This window comes from Hemitrygon akajei, chromosome 5 (genome assembly GCF_048418815.1).
Source record: "Hemitrygon akajei chromosome 5, sHemAka1.3, whole genome shotgun sequence".
In the NCBI taxonomy this organism is placed as follows: Eukaryota; Metazoa; Chordata; class Chondrichthyes; order Myliobatiformes; family Dasyatidae; genus Hemitrygon; species Hemitrygon akajei.
This window is the reverse complement of record NC_133128.1, coordinates 122,065,490-122,089,408: the sequence shown is the minus strand read 5'-3', so window position 1 is coordinate 122,089,408 and position 23,919 is coordinate 122,065,490. Positions and strand designations below refer to the sequence as shown.

The 23,919-nt window shown below is 41.6% G+C and overlaps 1 protein-coding gene across 1 annotated transcript in view; it reads left to right on the top strand.

The window, feature by feature from the left end:
* Window positions 1–23,919, top strand: part of xrcc5 (X-ray repair complementing defective repair in Chinese hamster cells 5) — a 128,061-nt gene that overhangs the window by 35,351 nt on the left and 68,791 nt on the right. Inside the window, exons 6-7 of the mRNA XM_073046346.1 lie at window positions 7,872–8,051; window positions 16,185–16,299. Of these exons, the coding sequence (XP_072902447.1) occupies window positions 7,872–8,051; window positions 16,185–16,299 (295 nt within the window). The remainder of the gene's footprint in view (window positions 1–7,871; window positions 8,052–16,184; window positions 16,300–23,919) is intronic.

The window sequence follows — 23,919 nt, the reverse complement described above, 5'->3', positions numbered from 1 at the left end:
AGAAAGGGAAACCATGTTCTTTGAAGGAGGATGACTTCTGAGATGTTCTGGAAAGGAAAGCTTCATCCTAAGTAAGAACAGATGCAATGGAGACAGAGTAAATGAGAGAAGGTAATAGCATTTTTATATGTGACAGGGTGAGAGGTGGTTCAGTCAAGATAACTTTGCGAGTCAGAAGGTTTATATATGTTTCCACTAGACAGATTGAGAAATGGGAGAAAGTTGTCCAAGGATGAACCAAGTAAATCTGAGGGTGGGATGGAAGATGCAGGCAAAGTTGATGACATTGACGAGCTCAGCATGGATGCAGAAAGAAGCACCAAGACAGTCGTCAATATAGCACAGAAAAAGTTGGAAGCGTTCCCAAAGTAGGCCATAACATGGACCATTCCATAGCCGATGGAAAGGCAGGTATAGCTGGGGACGATGTGGAGTCCATAGCTACACGTTGGGTTTGGAAAAAGTATGTGGAGCTAAAAGAGAAATTATTGAAGGTGAAGACCAGTTCCGCTAGATGGAGGATGGTGGTGGTGGAGGGGAACTGTTTAGATCTGTTAAAGAATCATGGAGCACTGCACCACAGAAAGAGGCCCTTTGGCCCATCTAGTCTATGCTGAACTAATATTCTGCCATCCTATCAATCTGTAACTAGAAGCATAGAACACTACAAAGAAACCAGCCCTTTGGCCTATCTAGTCCTTGTCAAAGTATTAATCAGCCTTGTTCCATGGACCTGCACCTGGATCATAGCTCTCAATACCCCTGCCAACCATGCCATGAAAATTTCTCCAAAGCGTTGAAATCGAATCTGCCTCCTCCACTTCTGCTGACAGCTCGTTCCACACTGTTACAGTCTCTAAGTGACGAAGTTCCCTCCCATGTTTCCCTTAAACATTCCTCCTTTCAGCCTTGACCTCAAATTCTAGTCAAAGCTAACCTCAGTAGAAAACGCCTGCTCGCATTTACGTTATCTGCACCTTATAATTTTGTAGACCTCTGTCAAATTTCCCCTCATTCTCCTAATCTATACATCTGTTCCCTATAACTCAGGTCCTCAAGTCTTGGCAACATCTTTGTAAATTTTCTCTGCACTCTTTCAATTTTATCGATATCTTTACTCTAGGTAGGTGACCAGAACTGTAAACAATACCCCAAATTTGGCCTCACCAACCAATGTCTTACTGCCCATTATGCCACTAGCATTGAGGGCAGCAATGTAGGCCCTCTATCTCTGTCTGTCCTTGGCCACACAGACAATGTCCACTGCTTTGCCTTCATCGACTTTCCTGGTAACCTTCACAAGAAACTCTATAAGATTGGTTAGACACAATCTAACACGCAAAATGCCATGTTGACTATCCCTAATTAGTCAGTTTATCGGTATACTTACATACCCAGTACCATAAAAAATAACTTGCCCACACCAGACGTCAGGCTAGCCGGCCATAATTTCCCAGCTTATTCTAAGAACGTAAGGTATCCTCCAGATCTCCAGGGCCGTATGATTTCTGCACTCGCTTCCCACAAGATCCAAAGGAACACCTTGTCAGGCCCTGGAGATTTAAGACTATAAGACGTAGGAGCAGAATTAGGTCATTTGGTCCATTGCATCTGCTCCACCATCCCATCACAGCTGATTTATTATCCCACTCAACCCCATTCTCCTGCTTTCTCCCTGTAACCTTTGATGCCCTTATGAATCAAACTCCACTTTAAATTTGCTTAATGACTTGGCTTCCATCACCGTCTGTGGCAATGAATTTCTGGCTAAAGAAATTTCTCCCCATCTCTGTTCGAATGGGTCGTCCTCTATTCTGAGGTCTATGCCCTCTGGTCCTAAACTCCCACACTATAGGAGACATCTTCTCTACATTCACTCTATCTAAGATTCTTAATGTTTGATAGATTTCAATGAGATTCCTGCTAAGCTAAAACAAGCAAAGGCCCAGAGACAGCAAATGCTTCTCATATGTTAACCCTTTCATCTCAGAACCATTATCATGAACTTCCTCTGGACCCCTTCCAATGCCAAGATATCTTCACTTAGATAAGGGTCTCAAAACTGCACATAGTACTCAAAGTGTAGTCAGATTAATGCCTTGTAAAGCCTCAGCATTACATCCTTGCTTTTATATTTTGGTCCTCTCGAAATGAATGCTAACATTGCATTTGCCTTCCTTACCACTGACTCAACCTGCAAGTTAACCTTTAGGGAATCCCGCACAAGGACTCCCAAGTACCTTTGCATGGTATTGTCCACAAACCTGGCCACAAAGCCATCAAATCCATCATCCAAATCATTGATATATAACGTGAAAAGAAGCAATCCCCACATCACTGATCACTGGCAGCCAACCAGACAAGATGCCCCTTTATTCCCACTCTGTCTCCTGCTAGTCAGCCAATCTTGTGAATCTTCTCTGAAGCCTCTCCAATGTCAGTATATCCTTTCTAAAATAAGGAGCCCAAAACTGCACACAATACTCCAAGTCTGGTCTCATGAGTGCCTTATAGAGCCTCAACATCACATCTCTGCTCTTGTATTCATTACCTCTAGAAATGAATGGCGATATTATATTCGTCTTCTTCACCTCCATTTCAACCTGGAGGTTAACTTTTAGGGTATCCTGCACAAGGGTTCCCAAGTCCCTTTGCATCTCTGCATTTCAAATTTTCTCCCATCTAAATATTTATTTCTTCCACCAAAGTGCCAGACCATACGCTTTCCAACATTTTATTTCATTTGCCATTTCTTTGCCCATTCCCCTAAACTATCTAAGTCTCTCTGCAGACTGTCTGTTTCCTCAACACTGCCCGCTCCTCCACCTATCTTTGTATCATTGGCAAATTTAGCCACAAATCCATTAACCCCATAGTCCAAATCATTGATATACATCGTAAAAAGCAGTGGTCCCAACACCACCCCCCCCTCCCCCCATGGAACTCCAGTGGTAGCTGGCAGCCAGCCAGAATAGGGTCCCTTTATTCCCACTCTCTGTTTTCTGCTGTTCAGCCAATGATCCACCCATGCTAGTAACTTCCCTGTAATTCCATGGGCTCTTATCTTGCTAAGCAGCCTCATGTGCAGCACCTTGTCAAAAGCCTTCTGAAAATCCAAGTACACCACATCTACTGCATCTCCTTTGTCTACCCTCCTTGTAATTTCTTCAAAAAATTGCAGTAGGTTAGTCAGGCAGGATTTTCCTTTCAGGAAACCATGCTGGCTTTGGCCTATCTAGACATGTGCCTTCATGTACTCCGTAATCTCATCCCTAACAATCAATTCCACATATTTCCCAACCACTGATGTCAGGCTAACAGATCTATAGTTTCCTTTCTGCTGCCTCCCACCCTTCTTAAATAGCGGAGTAACATTTGCAGGAACACTGCCAGAATCTATCGATTCTTGAAAGGTCATTGTTAATGCCTCTGCGGTCTCTCCAGCTACTTCCTTCAGAACCTGAGGGTTCATTCCATCAGATCCAGAAGATTTATCTACCCTCATACCATTAAGCTTCCTGAGCACCTTCTCGGTTGTAATTTTCACTGCACATACTTCACTTCCCTGACACTCTTGAATGTCTGGTATACTGCAGATGTCTTCCACTGTGAAGACTGATGCAAAATACATATTCAGTTCCTCTGCCATCTCTGCGATTCTCATTACAATATCTCCAGCGTCATTTTCTGTTGATCCTATATCTATCCTCGACACTCTTTAAGCTTATATACTTAAAAAAGCTTTTAGTATCTTCTTTGATATTAGTCGCCAGCTTCCTTTCATAATTCATCTTTTCCTTCCTAATGACCATCTTAGTTTCCTTCTGCAAGTTTTTAAAAGCTTTCCAATCCTCTATCTTCCCACCAGCTTTGGGTTCCCTGTATGCCCTCTCTTTTGCTTTTACTTTGGCTCTAACTTCACTTGTCAGCCACGGTAGTGTCCTTCTTCCATTCGAAAACTTCTTCTTATTTGGAATATATCTGTCTTACACTAACCCTCATTTCTCGCAGAAACTCCAGCCATTGTTGCTGTAAGTCCTTCCTGTTAGTGTCCCTTTCCAGTCAACTTTGGCCAGTTCCCCTCTCATGCTATTGTACTTTCCTTTGTTTCTTTCCCCAATCTTACCCCACAAACACTCCACTACCCTTCCCTGTCACTCTGGTTCCCATCCCCCTGCAACTCTACTTTAAACCATCCCAAAGCAGCACTAGCAAACCTTCCTCCAAGGATATTAGTTCCCCTTCAGTACAGATGCAAACTGTCCTATCTGTACAGGCCCCACCTTCCCTGAAAGAGAGCCCAATGATCCAACAATCTGAAGCCACCCCCCCCCCCCCCCCACCTCCTGCACCATCTCCTTAGGCCATCTACTTTTGGCCTCACTTTTGGTAGCCACCCTGAGATCACAACCCCAGAGGTTCATGAACTCATTTGCTGGACCTTATCTCCCCTCCTATATACGTCATTGGTACACAACATGAACCATGACCTCTGGCTGCTCACCCTCCCACTTAAGAATGCTACAGACTCAATAGGAGATGTCCAAGAGCCAATGGTATTACAGGAAAGATATAAGCATGGATAAAAGATTGACTTAATGATAGGTGACAGAGAGGGAATAAAGGGGGCTTTTTCTGTTTGGCTGCTAGTGTTCTGCAGAGGGACCGCACTTGGAATATGGTGAGCAGATTTGGGCCCCTTATCTAAGAAGGGATGTGTAGGCTTTGGGGAGGGTCCAGCAAAGGTTCATGAGTATGATTCTAGGAATGTAAGGGTTAACATATAAGGAGCATGTGATACTTCTAGGCCTGTACTCACCGGAGCTTAGAAGAATAACCAGGATCTCATTGAAACCTTTTGAAAGGCCTAGAAAGAGTGGATGTGAAGAATGTTTCCTATGCTGATAACATTTAGAAACAGAGGGCACAGCCACAATACAATAAAATCCCTTTAGAACAGAGATGAGGAGAAATCTTTGTCCAGAGGGTGATGAATCTGTGGAATTCATTGCCATAGACAGTTGTGGAGGCTAAGTCGTGGACCTTTTCACCTGGAAGGTAACATAACATCCAGGTATCTCATTCTTGCCCAAAGAACCTCCCTAACTTTTGCCTTAACTTATGAATCCCTTATCACTACAGCTTGCCTCTTCTCCCGCATTCCATTCTGAGCCACAGAACCAGACTCAGTATTAGAAATCTGACCACTTTGGCTTCCTTCTGCTAGATCATCCATCCCAACAGTATTTGAAAAGGTATACTTTTTATTGATGGAAATGTCCGCAGGGGTATCTTGCACTGGCTGCCTATTCTCTTTCCCCCCTCTTGATTGTCACCCAGTTACCTGCATCTTGCACCTTAGGTGTGTCTACTTCCCTGTATTGCCTGTCAATCAATCTCTCTGCCTCACGAATTATCCGGAGTTCAGCCGGCTCTAACTCCAGTTTCCTAACACGGTCTGTAAGAAGCTGCAGCTGGATGCACTTCATGCAGCTGTAGTCGTTGGACGCTCGAGGTCTCCCTGTCTTCCCACATCCAGCAAAAGGAGCATTCCATTATCTTGCTTGGCATTCCCACAGCTCTAACTGTGCAATTAAAAAAGGGAAAGAAAGAAAGCTACCCAAAAAAAATCTTCCTAAACCCTCTGCCTCTCCTTGCTGAAGCCTCTAAGCAAATGCCACAACTCTCCACTCCAACTCCGGTCCACTCACATTACGGCTGCTTAAACCTAACTTCTTTTTATTGAGCTTTGCCAAGTGCTTAATTGACCCACGATCCGTGGCACTCAAAATGTTCCGACTGGCAGTGCTTGCCTTTTGAAATATTGCTTCATCTATGTACAGTCCACTGGCTCCTAGCAATCTACCGTCTAAAAAAAAGCAGAGAGTTTTGAAGTCTCCCTGATGGAGGATAGAATTGTACAGAGATGGGATATCCATAGGTTCAGTCAGAGAAAATAGTGATTGAAGAGATTGAGAGCACGTGAAGTGTCAGGGATGTAGATGGGAAGGGACTGAACCAAGGAGGACAAAATTGAATCGAGATATTCATAGGAGCAGGCAGAAACAATGACCCATCCGGACAGTCAGATAGGTGAGAGAGAGCATACAAGTGCAAGAGAGCTGAACGTTGATGAGGATTATAGGGAACATTGCCAACATATTTTAGCCTCCGAAGAAGTAGAGGCGCTAGTGAGTTTTCTTGGCTGCAGTGTCAATGTGGTTGGACCAGGATAGGCTATAGGTGTTATCTGCTTCTAGAAACTTGAAACTCTGAACCTTTTTGACCTCAACACCATTGATATAAACAGGAGCATTTGCATTGCTCCCCTTCCTGAAGTTAATAGCTATTTCTTTTATTTTGGTAACACTGAGGGAAATGTTGTTAATACACCATGTCGCTAGGCTCTCTGCCTCCTTCGCGTATTCTGACTGATCGTTATTTGAGATGTGGTCCACTACAGTAGTATAATCTGAAAACTTTTTGGTGGAGTCATAGCACAATCTGGCCACATAGTTATGAGTCCAGGGAGCAGAGTAGGGGAAAGTGACCCAGCCTTATGGGGCCCCAGTGTTGAGGATAATTGTGGTGGAGCTGTGTCTGCCCATCCTTATTGATTATGATATATTGGCAAGGAAGTCAATGATCCAGTTGCAAAAGAAGGTGTTGAATCCTGGGGCTAGGAGTCTGGAGATGAGTTCGCTTACAATTATACTAGAACTGTAATGAATAAACAGTCAAATATGAGTGTCTTTATTGTCCACATGCTGGAGTACCTGTGCGTTATGATTACACTGTAAATGACGGGGCAGGTTGTGAACATGGTTAATAAGGAATACATTACTTTGGGCTTTATCAGAAGCATAGAATTTAAAAGGCAGGGAGGGCATTGTAGCTGATCTGGGTTCAGCTGAAGTAAATATCTTCAATCTTGGTTATTATGTTGTTGAAAGGATTGAAGGAAATGGAGTGTCCAGAACAGATTTAGAGAGTGGCTCCTGGAATGAGGGATTGGAATTACCAAATAAATTAGAGAAGCTAAGATGTTTTCTTCAGAGAGGTCTGATGGTATATTAAGTGATGAAGGGAAGAGACTGAATATATAGTAGCAGCTGTACCTATTGGTGAATGGGTTAAGAACTAAAGGCAGTAGGTTTAAAGTGGTGGAAGAAAATTGATACTGAAAATAGTAAAAACTTAACGTATTGACACTAAGTTTGGTTGGAATCAGGAAAAGGCTGTCTGCAGATGTGCTGGAAGCAGGTTTCATTGCCACCTTCAAGATGAAATTTTGTTAAATATGTGATCAAGAATATTATCCAATACTATATAGAAGGAGTTAGGTTTGGAGCTAGTAGATTGTGTTAAATGGGGGGGGGGGGTGACCTCATTGAAACCTATTAAATGGTGAAAGGCCTTGATAGTGTGGATGTGGAGAAGATGTTTCCTTTAGTGTGAGAGTCTACAACCAGAGGACACAGCCTCAGAATGGAGGGCCATCCTTTTAGAATGAAGATGAGGAGGAAATTTCTTTACCCAGAGTGGTGAATCTGTGGAATTCTTTGCCACAGGCAGCTGTGGAGGCCAAGTCTTTTTGTGTATTTAAGGCAGAGGTTGGTAGATTTTTGATTGGTCAGGGCATGAAGGGATACAGGGAGAAGGCAGGGGATTGGGGCTGAGAGGAAAATTGGATCAGCCATGATGAAATGGTGGAGCAGACTCAGTGGGCCAAATGGCCTACTTCTACTCTTATATCTTATAGTCTTGTCTCTTATGGTTAGTGAACCACTGTATACTTAATGGTCTGAATGGCCCTGTATGCTGTTGTCACTCTATTGATTAAACAGTCATTCTGACACCTCTATTTACAGCTTGCCATTTGCACTGGATGCTATCAACATGGATGACGGTGGTGATGCTGCAGAACAACAAAGTAATATTTCACATGGGAAAGCTCTAACTGCAGGGCAGAAAGAAGGAATAAAGATGGTTAGGAGGGTTATGCTATCCTTGGATGAAGAAGGAGGACTAGATGAAGTGTTCACATTCAGGTGAGAGAATCTCAGATATGGACATTAAGGTGACGCTATAATCAAGAAGCAGCTTGTTTAGAGAAGCTAAATGCAATCAAACCAAACCAACATAAGCAGTTTTAATTGAGGGATACTGTAGATATAGTGTATTAAGATTTCCAGAAGGTAATTAATGTGTTGCATAAAAGACTGGTGCACAAAGGGTACAGAGGGAATTGTGTTACTGTGAATGAAAGAAATACAATTTTGGGGAAACTCAACAAGTCATAGAGCACTACAGCACAGAAACAGGCCTTTTGGCCCACCTAGTCCGTGCTGATCTGATCTTCTGCCCAGTCTAGTGTATCTGCATATCCCTCCAAACCTCTCCCATCTGTGTACTAAACCAAACTTCTCTTATAATTAAGCCCACATCTACCACTTCCACTGGCAGCTCATCCTATACCTGCTCCATCCTCTGAGTGAAATTTCCCATCAGATTAGCCTTAAATATTTCATCTTTCACCTGAGAACCTTCAGCCCTAGACCAGAGTATGTATGCTCAGGAAATTATCCTGGACACTGCACAAATTCCACCCCAAATAGGCCTGCAACACACTGAATGGCCCAGTCAACACCAGGGAAATACAAACCTCACACTAATACAACTCTATTATTCATATAACTATGAGTAGTTTCTCTATGCACCTGCTCCTCAAGTTCCTACTGACTCTTGGGGAGTCTAAAATGAAACCCTAGTAAAATGACCCATTTTTTCTTTCTAAGGGTGAATGTGACCATAAGACTATAAGACTTAGGAGCAGAATCAGGCTATTCAGCTGATCTCGTCTGCTATGCATCTTGGCTGATTTATTATCCTTCTCAACACCATTCTCCCGCCTTCTTTCTGTAACCTTTGATGCCCTTACTAATTGAAAAACCTATCAACCTCAACTTTAATTATACCAAATGACTTGCCTTCCACAGCCGTCTGTGGCAGTGAATTTCACAGATTCACCACCTTCTGGATAAAAAAATTCCTCCTCATTTGTGTCCTGGAGGGAAGTGTTTGTATTCTGGTCCTAGACTCTCCCACTGTAGGAAACATCCTCTCCACATCCACTGTATCTAGGCCTTCCAATATTCAATAGGTTTCGATGAGATTCACATTCTTCTAAACTCCAGGGAGTACAAATTTAGAACAATTAACTGTTCCTAATACAGTACCTCAGACTTTAACCCTTTCATTCCTGGGATCATTCTTGCGATCACCCTCTGAACCTTCTCAAATACCAGCACATCCTTTAATAGATAAGGAGCCCAAAACTGCTCACAGTATTCCAAGTGCAGCCCAACTAATAAAGCCTCAGCATTGCATCCTTGCTTCTATATTATAATCCTCTCAGAATGAATGCTAACATTGCATTTCCCTTTCTTACCACCAACTCAATCTGCAAGTTAACCTTTAGGGAATCCTGCACAAGGACTCCCAAGTTTCTTTGCACTTCCGATTTCTGAATTTTCTTCCCATTTAGAAAATAGTATATACCTTTATTCCATCTACCAAAGTGCATAACCGTGCATTTCACTACACTATATTCCATCTGTCACTTCTTTGTCCATTCTCCCAATCTGTCTAAGTCCTTCTGCAGACACCCTATTTCCTCAACACTACTTGCCCCTGCAGCTATCTTTGTATCATCTGCAAACTTGGCCACAAAGCCATAAATTCTGTCATCAAATTTGTTGACATATAATGTGAAAAGAAGACAATCTATACGGAACACCACTAGTCTCGGTCAGCCAACCAGAATAGGCCCCTTTTATTCTCACTTTTCACCACCAGCCAGTCTTCTATCCATGATAGTATCTTTTCTGGAATACTATGGGCTCTTATCTTATTACTCAGCCTGTGTGTGGCACCTTGTCAAAGGCCTTCTGAAATTCCAAGTAAACCATATCCACTGACTCCTTTGTCTATCCTGCCTATTAATTCCTTAAAGAACTCCTGCAGATTTCTAAGGCAAGATTTCACTTTAAGGAAACTATGCTGACTTTGGCCTATTTTATCATGTGCCTCCAACTACTCTGAAACCTCAACCTTAATAATGGACTCTAACATCTTCCCAACCACTGACGTCAGGTTAACTGGCCTACAATTTTTCTTCTGCCTCCCTCCCTTCTTAAAGAGTGGAATGATGTTTGCAATTTTTCAATCCTTGAGAATTATTCCAGAATCTAATGATTCTTGATAGATCATTACTAATGCCTCCACAATCTCTTTAGCTCCCTCTTTCAGTACCCCTGGGTGCAGACCATCTCCCCAGGTGACTTATCTACTTCATACCTTTCTCCTTCCCAAGCACCTTTTGTTTAGTAATAGCAACTACACTCACTTCTGTCCCCAACACTCTCAAATTTCTAGAATATTGCTAGTGTCTTTCACAGCAAAGGTTGATGTAAAATATTAAATAAGTTCATTTGCCATTTCTTTGTCCCCCATTTCACCTCTATGGTGTCATTTTCCAGCTGTCTGATATCCACACTTGCCTCTCTTTTACTCTTTATATATCTGAAAAAACTTTTGGAATCCTCTTTTATATTATTGGCCAGTTTACCTTCATATTTCATCTTTTCTCTCCTTATGGGTTTTTAGTTGCCTTCTGCCCAATCCTGTTAACTTCCCACGAATTTTTGCTATATTGCTATATTATCTTTGACTTCCCTTGTCAGCCACGGTTGCCTCATCCTCCCCTTAGAATAAATCATCTTTGAATGTACCTATCCTGCATCTTCTGAATTGCCTCCAGAAATTCTAGCCAATGCTGTTATGCCATCGTCACTGATGATGTCTCCTTCCAATCAATTTTAGCCAGCTCCTCGCTCATTCCTCTGAAATTCCTTTTACTCCACTGTTATACTGATACATCTGACTTTATCTTCTCCCTCTCAAACTGCAGGGTGAATTCAATCACATTATTATCACTGACTCTTGAGGGTTCCTTTACCATAAGCTCCCTAATCAAATCCAGTTCGTTACACTACACCCAATCCAGAATTGCCTTTCTCTTTGTGTGCTCAACCACAGGCTGCTCTAAAAAGCCATCTAATAGGTATTCTACAAATTCCCTCTCTTGGTGTCCAGTACCGACCTGATTTTCCAGTATACATGAATACTAAAATTCCATATGACTATCTTAACAGTGCCCTTATTACATGCCTTTTCTACCTTCCGTTGCAATTTGCATCTCACATCCTAGCGACTATTTGGAGGTCTGTATACAGCTCCCATCATGGTCGTTTTACCCTTGCAGTTTCTTAACTAACTCTTCTGATCCTATGTCACCTCTTTCTAAGGATTTTGTTTTTTCCAACAGAGCCACCCCACCTTTTCTGCCTACCTACCTGTCCTTTGGATACAATGTGTATCCTTGGATGTTAAGCTCCCAATTATATTCTCCTTTCAGCCTTGACTCAGTGATGTCCACAATGTCATACTTGCCCATCTATAATTACATTGCAGAATATCTACCTTAGCCCGTATACTGCATAATTCAAATATAGTGCCTTCAGTCCTGTATTCATCACACTTTTTTGATTTTTGTACTTTAACTCATCCCACTGACTGCAATTTTGCCCTATCATCTGCCTGTTCTTCCTCACAGTCTCACTACACAATGCATTGACTTGTATACTGACTGCCCCATCCTCAGCCCTATCACTCTGATTCCCATCAGCCTGCCACATTAGTTTAAATCCTCTCCAACAGCTGTCATAAACCTGCCCAGAAGGACCTCATGGGTTCAGGTGTAATCCTTTCTGTTTGTACATACTGTACCTTCCCCAGAAGAGATCCTAATGATCTAGATATCTGAAATCCTGCCTCCTGCATCACTTTCTTACCTCTATTATTAACCTATTCCTGCCCTGAGAGTAATCCAGAGATTACTACCTTGGAGGTCTTGCTCTTCAGCCTCTTCCTAACGCCTTATACTCACTGAGCAGGACCTATTTCCCCTTTCTACCTATGTCATTGGTGCCAAGGTACACCATAACCTGTGGCTGGTCACCCTCCTCCTTGAGAATCCTCTGTTGCCACTCTGAGACATCCTGGACCTAGTGCCTGGGAGGCAACATGCCATCCTGGTGCTCCTTTTGAGGCCACAGAAATTCCTGTCCATCCCCTAACTATCAAGTCTCCTATCACTACCACTGTGCCTAACTTTACTCTTCCCTGCTGAGCCTCTGAGCCGGCCACAGTGCTACTTGCCTGGCTGCTGCTGCTGTGCCCTGATAGGTCATTTCCCAGCAGTATCGGAAGGAGTATATTTGTTGCTGAGAGGAATGGCCACTGGGGAACTGTACACTGACTGCTTACTTCCATTATTTCTCCTGGTGTCACCCATCTATGAGGTTTTCTGCATTCCGAATGGTCCCGAGTACAACTAGTTCCAGCTCCAGTTCCTTGACTGTTAAACTGGAGCTGAAGTGGGTGCACTTCCTGCAAATATAGTGATCATGGAAACTATTAGCTACCCTGCAGTCTCACATCTTGGAGGAGGAGCATTCCACTGCCTTAACTACCATCCTGTCTACACTTTTTATACCTCTAACTTCTCAATCTTAAATTCAAGCCTGTGCCTGTTCTTACCTGAGCCTGTTGAGCCAAAGCCTGGCCACTCTAACAATGGCCAGTCCGGATACACCTCGCTTCTTATTGGCCCCAGCTGAGTTTCGAAAACATAGTTATGGATTGCAGCCCACTGAAAAGTTCCAAAAGACTCCGAGCTCTTTTTAAACCTCACCTGCAAAAAAGAGTTAGAGAACCTAGTGACATGGTGTTATGACAACAACCTTTCCCTCAATGTCTGAAAAACATAATACCTGGTCATTGACTTCAGGAAGGGGGGACAGTCACAAGCTGACTGTCTACATTAAGAGTGCTGAGGTTGAGAGTTTCAAGTTCCTGAGTGAACATCACCAATTGCTTCCCTTCCATGTGCTCTTGTCTATACTTCTTGCTGCCTCAATAAAGCACCCAACACAATCAAAGTTCCCACTTATCCTAAGTGTTCTCTGTTCTATCCCTGTTCTATCAGGCACAAGGTACAAAAACTTAAAAACACATATCACCAGGCTCAGGGACAGCTTCCCAGACTATTGAATACTTGCCTAGTACAATAAGATGGACTCTTGACCTCACAATCTACCTTGTTGTGATTTTCCATCTTCTTGTCTACCTGCACTGCACTTTCTCTATACTGTTAACACTTCATTCTATATTTTTTATTGTTTTCCCTTGTACTAACTCAATATACAATCTGTGATGGGGAAGGCTTTATTCGTGATGGACCGACCGGGCTGCAACCACTACTTTTTGTAGGGTTTTCCGTTCAAGGGCATTGGTGTTTCTATACTATGCTGTGATGCAACCAGTCAATATACTCTTCACCACACATTTAAAGAAGTTTGTCAAATCTTTGGATGTCATGCTGAATCTTCACAAGCTTCTTCGGTGCTGTCATGTTCTCTTTGTACTGGGACTTACATGCTGGACTCAAGAGAGATCCTCTAAAATGATAATACCAAACAATTTAAAGTAGCTGACCCTCTCCATCTCTGATCCTCTGATAAGAACTAGCTCACAAGCCTCCAGGTTGCTCCTCCTGAAGTCAATAATCAGCTTCTCGGTCTTGCTGACATTGAGTGAGACTTCGTTGTTGTAGCACCACTCAGCCAGATTTTCAGTCTCGTTCCTATATGCTGATTCAGCCAATGACAGTGGTGTCATTACCAGACCGATATATGGCATTGGAGCTATGCTTTGGATAAAGCAAGCAGATCAGGGGGCTGAGCACACAGCCTTGTGGTATACCTGTGCTGATGGAGATCGTAGAGGAGATGTTTTTGCTAGTTAGGTTATGAGTTCAAGTTTATTCTCATGGGTATACTGTATATACAGTACCCAGCTTATAAATACCATAAGAATTAGTTGCAATGTACAACACAGTGTTTTATAAACGTAAATTATGTAAACCTTAAATTAACATAAATTAGACCTACCAGGTAAAATAAGCCTTATGATATTAGTGCAAATTGAGGGTTTTACTGACGCTGAGTTCAAGGTTGATGTTACTACACCACTCGACCAGCTCTGTGATTTTGCTGACAATGGTGATGTCATTGGTGGCATGGTAGTGCAGCGGCTCATTATCGTAGATCGCATCTGGAATTTCCAGTTGGTGGACGATTTCCCTCCACGCCGTTCTGACATATTGGGAAATCATGTAATCAACAAGTTACAGCAGTGGTTTCCCTTTGCCTTCTGCCGGGTGAGTTTAAAGAGATCACCACATCCTGCAGTGGATGACCAGGACGTCTAAGTGCCTTGTCGTGCTCTTAGCGCTCCACCAATGCCTGCTGGCCTGCCTTCTTGACCTTTGGACCATTAATCAGTCTCCTCCGCTCAATCTGCCAGGGCCAGACTTCACACGCTGGGTTAGGCAGATCCCCTACCTCACCGAGGGTCGAAGACCCATCGGCTACCCTCACCTGGTTTGGCCCGTCTGCCGAGACAGTTTACCGGGGTGTGGCCGCTGCGTGTGTTACAGCTACTTGGAGCCACAGGTGAGAGCTGAGCGCCAGGTGGGGACCAAAGGTGGACGAGCTGCCCTGAAAAAGGGCACGGCAGGCCCCCCCACCAGAGGTGCTACCCCTCCCTAGACACCCCATAGCAGCAGTTAGTATAATGAATTACAGTGCCAGAGATCAGAGTTCTGTTCCTGGAGTTTGTATGTTTTCCCCGTGCCCACATAGGTTTCCCCCGGGTGCTCAAGTTTCCTCCCACATTGCAAAGATGTATGGGTTAGGGACATATGGTAAGTTGTGGGCATGCCATGTTGGCCAGAAGCATGGTGGCACTTGTGAGCTGCCCCCCCACCCCCCCCCCCCCCCAGCACATCCTTTGACTGTGTTTGTTGGTTGTTGATACAAGTGACCTATTTAATTGTATGTTTCAATGTGACTAATAAAGTTTACCTTTAATCTTCTTATCTTTGTAAAGCTAATATTTGGTGAATTTGTAGATTGCTGTGGAGTTATGCTTAACCACACAGTCTTAGGTGTAGTAGATTAAGGAGCTAGCCATGGAGCTCTGAGATGCACCTGTGCTGATGTTTAGTGAGGAGGAGATGAGGTTTCCAATTCGGGCTATTTGTAGACTCCTGGTCAGGAGGTTAAGGATCCAGTTGCTGAGGGAGGTACAGACCCTGGAGCTTGATGAGAAGTTTGAAGGGGTGATGGTGTTGAACAGCAAGCTGAGAAACACATTATTTTCCAGATGGCCCAGAGCAGAGTCCAGAACCAGCAAGATGGTGTCTGTGTAGAAGGAAATTGAAGCAAGTCCACATCTTGCTGAGGCAGGAGTTGATCTGAAACATGACCAGTCTCTCAAAGTATTTTGTTACAGTGGATGCAAGTTCTACTGGATGGTCATCATTGTGACAGGTCACCTTGCTCTTCCAGGCCTGGATTTGCAGAGAAGGTTGAGGATAGACCTGATTTTGTGACTCTCTCCAAAAGGATCAACAGATTCCTGTGTGGGATATTGTAACAGTTCTGTCTGGCTTGTGCAAACTCCACCTCATCCAGAATCAACAAATTAGATCTAGAATTAGCTTGGTAGCAGGAGAAAGAGGGTGATTGTGAAGTTTTGCTTTTTTCCATTGGAATCCTGTGACCATTGGTGTATCACAAGGTATTGCCAGGGGTCGGTGACCTGTGGTGCATCACGAGGCATTGCCAGGAGTCGAAACGGAAGCAAGTATGATCATGGTGCTGAGGAGGCTTTTACATCAGGCATGAGAACATGGGGGAACAGAGGAGTAAGTATCATGTGCAGGCAGAAGGGATCCGTTTAATTTGGTGTTGTGCTCAGCCTAGACATCACGGGGTGAATGTCATGTTCCTGTGCTGTACTGTTCCGTTAGTGCAAGTGTACCAGGAATCTGCAGGCAAATCTATTCTGCTATTAAGAATCCTATCTAATAACCTTTCAAGCCAAATTGCCAAGGTATCACCAAACAATTGTATTTGAAGTCCAGTTCCTCATCTGTGAATTTATTGTATAATGTAGTTTTATTTTAAATTTACATTTATTTTCTCTTATATTAGGGGAAGTGTTGAACAATTGTCCATTTTTAAGAAAATAGAAAGGAGGCCTATGGCATGGCCATGTCAACTCACCGTTGGCTCCAGAATCACCATTAACATTGTGGCATACAAAGCTGTAAGTTGTAAACTTTATCTTGAAATCGAGGAAGTAAAACATTTCATAATGAATGAGGGTTTGGCAAAGAGCTGATCTAGGGAACAATGGGAGTGAGGGGCAATATGAGTAGAGAGCCTCAGGATAAGATGGGCAGCACCATAGCTACAGTGGGAGTAGAGAGTGTGAGGCATTGTGTAACGTATTCCGGCAACAATAAATATATGTGAGTTAGGCAAGGGTTTTTGTAACAAATAACACGTTTATTAAACACTGAAAACAAACTCCCCAAAAGTAAACAAACACTAACGTAACCGGAAAACAGCTGCTGTGCAGCAGCTTAAACAGTTCTTAAAGTGATGCAGCAAAAACAGTTCTTAAAGCGATGTTGCCAAAAGTTCAAAATGCTCAATCCATTTAAAAGGAGAGACTTTTTAAGGCGATTTAAATTCTCTTCCACATCGTTTTCCTTCAATCCCCGGCGTCGAACTCTTCCCACGTAGAATTTTATGAAACGTAACGGTTTAAAGGCACTGACCTTTTCTTCCACACTGTCCTCAATCTCCTGCTATCCCGCAGAGATTAACACGAGAACAGTCAACGAAATCCTTCCAAATGAGGATCACACAAGGTCGAAACCATTCCACTGTCGAAATTCGATTCTCCTCGATCTTTAACTCCCGAACTTTTATCTTCACTCTCCACAGTAAAGAAACTGCTGGCAATGACCTTTTAAACTTTAGGCATTAGATAAAACTTCATTTTTCAACTAAGCTGCATCATACCATTAAATCACGCAGTGGCATGAAGTCAACTTGGCAAATCCAGCCACGAACTGCCCCTCCCCACAGGGTGGGGTCCTCCTCTTATACCCTGTGTAAAAAAAAACCTGTCACATGACCTCTACTGGCGGGAAAATGACGTCACTCCACCATCACAAGACCATTACCTCAAGTCCAGTATAACTTCAACCCCAGTCACGTGACAACGATACCACTGTCACGTGTCACGGGTACGTAACACCTCCCTCCAAAAAAAACGTTTTTGGTCTGACAAGAACAAAAATTTTAACAATTACTTACAAGAAAAACAAATGTATAAATTATATAACATACACAATATACAATACCATCATATAACATCTTACAACTCACAATACAGTAGGAGTGTTACAATTAAAACAAAAACCACTCCAAAAAAAAATTACATTGTACATTCAACATTGAGATAGACAATCAGCAACCACATTATCTTTACCTTTAACGTGAGTTATCACAATATTGTACTCTTGTAACATCAAACTCCAATTTAATAATCTTCTGTTTTTATTTTTCATCTTACTCAGAAAAACTAACGGATTATGATCAGTGTAAACAATAAGTGGTCTTTGAGTTGTACCAACATATACCTCAAAATATTCTAAAGCTAAAACAAGAGATAACAATTCTTTCTCTATTGTCGAATATTTTCTTTGATGCTTATTAAATTTCTTAGAAAAGTAAGCTACTGGATGATCAACCTCATCACCCTCATTCCTTTGCATTAATACTGCTCCCGCAGCCTCATCACTAGCATCTACAGCTAATGAAAAAGGTTTTTCAAAGTCAGGTGCCTTAAGCACAGGTTGTTGACATATCATTGTTTTCAATTTTTCAAATGCTTCTTGACAAGGCACTGTCCACACAAACCTCACATTCTTCTGCAGAAGGTTAGTTAATGGAAGGGCAACATTAGCAAAATTCTTACAAAATTTTCGATAATATCCTACCATTCCCAAAAATCTTCTAAGAGTTTTTTTCCCCGTTGGAGTGGGAATCTCTAAAATTGCCCGAACTTTTGCCTGAACAGGAGCTACCTTACCTTGACCCACAACATAACCAAGGTAAGTCACAGTAGCATGTCCAAATTCACTCTTAGCTAAATTAATAGTTAAGTTAGCTTTTGAAAGCCTTTCAAACAATTTCTCCATCGCAATAATGTGTGCTTCCCAAGTATCATTTCCTGTCACTAAATCATCAATATAAGCATCAGTATCTTTCAATCCCTGAATCACAGAGTTAATCATCCTCTGGAAAGTACCTGGGGCATTCTTCATCCCAAATGGAAGAACATTATACTCATATAACCCAGATGGAGTTACAAATGCAGAAATCTCTCTACCTCTGTCCGTTAATGGAACACACCAATACCCTTTCAATAAATCAATCTTTGTAAGGAACTTTGCTTTTCCAACTTTATCTACACAATCATCTACTCTAGGAATTGGATATGCATCTGTTTTCGTTACAGCATTCACCTTCCTATGGTCCGTACAAAACCAAATACTACCATCTCGTTTTGGCACCATAACACATGGCGAACTCCAATTCGAGTTAGAATGTCTAATAATATCATTCTCGAACATGTATTCAATTTCTTTCTCAGCAAGTTCACATTTTTCCATGTTCATCCTATATGGATGTTGTTTAATAGGTTTGGCATCTCCAACATCTACATCATGTGAAGCTATAGTAGTCCTTCTCGGAACATCTGGAAACAAATCCTTATACTTAAAAATTAATTCCTTCATCTGTTGTTTCCGCTCTAGCTGTAAATGTGCTAATTTCTCATCCATATTTTCCAGAATGGTTGAATTAGGTAACCTAACAGAAACAATGTTGGATTTAGAATGAAAGTCAGATGAATCATCTATCATGTTCCTAGTTAAATCAAACTCATTCTCACTAACCATAACAGTCACAGTATCAGATTGTTTCTCAAAATATGGTTTAATCATATTTATATGGCAAAGTTGTGTTGACCTTCTATGATCTGGAGTTTTTATTACATAATCCACATCATTGATTCTAGACACAATTTCATAAGGACCATGAAATCTAGCTTGTAAAGGATTTGTCTGCACTGGGAAAAGAACCAGCACCTTATCTCCAGGCTTAAACATCCTCATCCTAGCTTCTTTATCATACCAAGTTTTCATTTTCTCCTGAGCCAACTTTAAATTTTCCTTGGCTAAGCTACAAGCTTTATGTAACCTGTCCTTAAATTTCAAAACATAGTCCAACAAATTAGTGTGTACTTCCTTACTAATCCACTGTTTTTTCAATAAAGCTAAAGGTCCTCTAACTCTATGCCCAAACACAAGTTCAAATGGACTAAAACCTAAAGATTCCTGTACCGATTCCCTTACTGCAAATAAAAGTAAGTTTATACCCTCATCCCAGTCACTTTCATTTTCCACACAATATGTCCTAATCATATTCTTGAGGGTGGAATGAAACCTCTCCAAGGCACCTTGCGACTCTGGATGATATGCAGACGAAGTGATTTGCTTAGCTCCCAATTTATAAACTATCTGTTGAAACAATCCAGACTTAAAATTACTGCCTTGATCAGTTTGTATTTCCTTAGGTAATCCAAAATAAGTAAAGAATTTTATAAGAGCCTTTGTCACAGTTTTAGCTTTTATATTCCTAAGTGGTACTGCCTCTGGAAACCTAGACGAAGTACACATGATAGTCAACAAATACTGATAACCAGTTTTTGTCTTTGGCAATGGACCAACACAATCTACAATAACTTTAGAAAACGGTTCACCAAATGCTGCAATAGGTTGTAATGGAGCTACTGGTGTAACCTGATTTGGTTTACCCACAATTTGACAAGTATGGCACGTCTTACAAAACATCGCCACATCTTTTCTTAGACCAGGCCAGTAAAAATATTTTAAAATCTTGTCCACAGTTTTCCTTACCCCTTGATGTCCACCTAAAGGCACACTATGAGCTAAAGTCAAAATCTCATTCCGATAAACTTTAGGAACAACTACCTGGTAAACAACATTCCATTCCTCACTTGCAGGAATTGTAGGCGATCTCCACTTCCTCATCAATACTCCTTTTTCCAAGTAATATCCTACTGACACCTTCTCAATTTCACTATCTAGTAAAGCTTGTTCTCTTAATTTTATAATCTCAGTATCTCTATTCTGCTCTGCTATCATCTCCTTCCGAGACAGAGATAAATCTTCATAGTCAGACTTACTCCCAGAATCTTGTTCAAACAACGAAGGTAAGAAAGTCTCTGACACATCCTCAAAACTCGAATCCTGAGTTGAACAGTCATGAGTAACAACCTCATTCTGCACATCAATCTTTTTAGCCATAGCTCTAGTCACAACACAGGAAGAATCTGTGTTAGAATTCATCTCTGGTTCCTCTGACTCCATTGTCAAATGCACTTCAGGAAAAACTTGTCCACCTGCCAAGTCATTACCTAACAATAAAGAAATACCCTTCACAGGTAAGCTATGCTATAGTCCTCCTTTAACAAATCCTGTAACTAACCCTGACTTTAAATTTACTTTATGTAAATGTACAGGCATAAAATCACTCCCAACACCTCTTACGTAATTTACCTCACCAGTATCACTCTCTTCATTAAACTTCAATACACTGTCCAACAGCAGTGATTGAGAAGCTCCAGTATCCCTAAGGATTTTTATTGGCACCAGAGTAGATCCTTCTTTCAAGGATACAAACCCTTCAGTTATAAAATGATCATATCCCTTTCTAACTTGGTCAGACTCTAACAAAGCCTCATTTGTGTTTATCAAACCCTGTAATTTTACAGGTGCTTCAGTATGTTGCACACAAGCATCTGGAACTGCTTCCTTCTCTTTCTTTTTCAGTTTGAAACAGTTAGCTATTACATGGCCAGGCTTCTTACAATAGTTACAAATAAGACCAAACTGTCTTTCCTTCACAGGTTTTCCTTCCTCCTTACCTTTCTCATTAACCTCTGATTTAATTTCTGATTTACCTTGAGTCTCCATGTTATTTTTCCTCTTAAAAATTCTGCCCTGAGGAAATTTATTCTTATGGATTAAAACATACTCATCAGCTAATCTAGCACAGTCCTGCAATTTATCAGTATCCCTCTCATTTAAGTAGGTCCTTACTTCAACAGGAATGCTTCTTTTAAATTCCTCCATTAAAATCAGCTCTCTCAATGTATCATAGTCCCCATTTACATTTTTAGAAGAAACCCATCTCTCAAAACACATAGCTTTATCATAGGCAAATTCCACGTAAGTCTTTTCCACAGACTTTTTCAAACTCCTGAATCTTTCTCTATAAGCTTCTGGGACTAATTCGTACGCTTTGAGAATATGCGTTTTTACAATATCATAATCTAATGCTTGCGCAGCAGTTAAAGCTGTGTAAACTTGTTGTGCTTTGCCTTTAATTACACTCTGTAACAACACTGACCATTTATCTCTCGGCCACTCTGACATCCGAGCAATAGTTTCAAAATGTTGAAAATATCTTTCCACTTCTGTTTCACTAAATGGAGGGACCAATTTAATTTCTTGACTAGCAACAAACGGTTTTTTAGAACCAGAAGACTGTTTCCCAGACCTTAATTCCTCCATTGCATATTCAAACTCTCTCTGTTTTTGTTCAGCTTCTAATTTACAACGCTCTAACATCATTTGTTCGATTTGCAACTGCATCTCCAAATTACTTATTGGAAACGACTCTAAAACCGAATCATCAAAAACAACCGAATCCACATAGTGAGATGCGATTTTTCTCTGTATAACAGCTTTTGATGTAGTCTGCAAAATACCTTTAAGTTGCAATCTACTAGCTATCTCAGTCACCTCCGTCTTTTTCGCCTTCGCTAACAACTCCGCGTCTGGAGAATCCAGAAACTCATCAATATTCATCGTTGCCGAATACCACTCACAAGCCAATCAAACAAAAGAATCGAGTATTCCCCGTTTCCAAAACACCGACTCAAAAGTTAACAAGCATTTAAACTCAAACGATCCAATCCAGACGCAGCCCCCATATTTATGTTACGTATTCCGGCAACAATAAATATATGTGAGTTAGGCAAGGGTTTTTGTAACAAATAACACGTTTATTAAACACTGAAAACAAACCCCCCAAAAGTAAACAAGCACTAACGTAACCGGAAAACAGCTGCTGTGCAGCAGCTTAAACAGTTCTTAAAGCGATGTTACCAAAAGTTCAAAATGCTCAGTCCATTTAAAAGGAGAGACTTTTTAAGGTGATTTAAATTCTCTTCCACGTCGTTTTCCTTCAATCCCCGGCGTCAAACTCTTCCCATGTAGAATTTTATGAAACGTAACGGTTTAAAGGCACTGACCTTTTCTTCCACACTGTCCTCAATCTCCTGCTATCCCGCAGAGATTAACACGAGAACAGTCAACGAAATCCTTCCAAATGAGGATCACACAAGGTCGAAACCATTCCACCGTCGAAATTCGATTCTCCTCGATCTTTAACTCCCGAACTTTTATCTTCACTCTCCACAGTAAAGAAACTGCTGGCAATGACCTTTTAAACTTTAGGCATTAGATAAAACTTCATTTTTCAACTAAACTGCGTCATACCATTAAATCACGCAGTGGCATGAAGTCAACTTGGCAAATCCAGCCACGAGCTGCCCCTCCCCACAGGGTGGGGTCCTCCTCTTATACCCTGTGTAAAAAAAAAACCTGTCACATGACCTCTACTGGCGGGAAAATGACGTCACTCCACCATCACAAGACCATTACCTCAAGTCCAGTATAACTTCAACCCCAGTCACGTGATAAGGATACCACTGTCACGTGTCACGGGTACGTAACAATTGGGATTGAAGAGTTTGTGTGGACATAAGAATATGAGGAGAATTAGACTAATCAGTTCCTAAGCCCATTCATCACAATCTTAGCTCATGTTCCAGAGACATCATCGCCTCCTCTGTGGAAGTGTGCCCTCGCCTTCTGTTTCCTGATTTATAAAACAATTTTCTACCTTCTATTTAAATGCCCCCAATAATCTCGCCTTCACAGCCTTCTGGAGAGGAGAATTTCAGAAATGGACCAGCCACTGAGAATAAATCCCTGTGCACCTCAGTTTAATCTTGTTGGTTTATTCACTAGTTCGTGATTCTTCCACCAGTGGAAACACCTTGACATCTGTTCTGCCCCTCAGGATCTTAAAAATTTCAGCAAGATCATTCCTCATTCTTCAACATCCTTAGCTGTCGTGATAGGCCAATTGCTGGGATGAGGTATTTGTTATAACAAATTTCTTCTGAGCTACTTTCATTGCCAGCATATCCTTTTTAGATAAGGGGGCCTAAAGCTGTGCACAGTGCTATGCTTTCACCATATGTTATACAATTCTTGCAATACTTCTAAATTCCACACCCTTGAAATAATGGCCTTTGCTTTCCTAACTACTTGCTGCACTTGCCTGATAACTTTTTGTGATTTGTGCATAAGAACACTTAAATCTTTCTGGTTTCACCTGTATGATATCTTTTTCCATTTAAATGACAGTCTGTGTCCAGATTCCTCGCACTGAAGTGCATAATCTCACACTTCCCAATATTAGCATTTAGAACAGTATAGCACAGGAATGCTGCTCTTTATGATCTTCATAAATGATTCAGATGAGGAAGTGGAAGGGTGGGTTAGTAATCTGCAGATGACACGAAGGTTGGTGGCACTGGGGATAATGTCAAAGGTTGTCATAGATTACAACAGGGCGTTGACAGGAACAGCGGGATATTGAGGTCTATTCCCATAGATTCCTCAAAGTTGCCATGCAAGTTGATAGGATG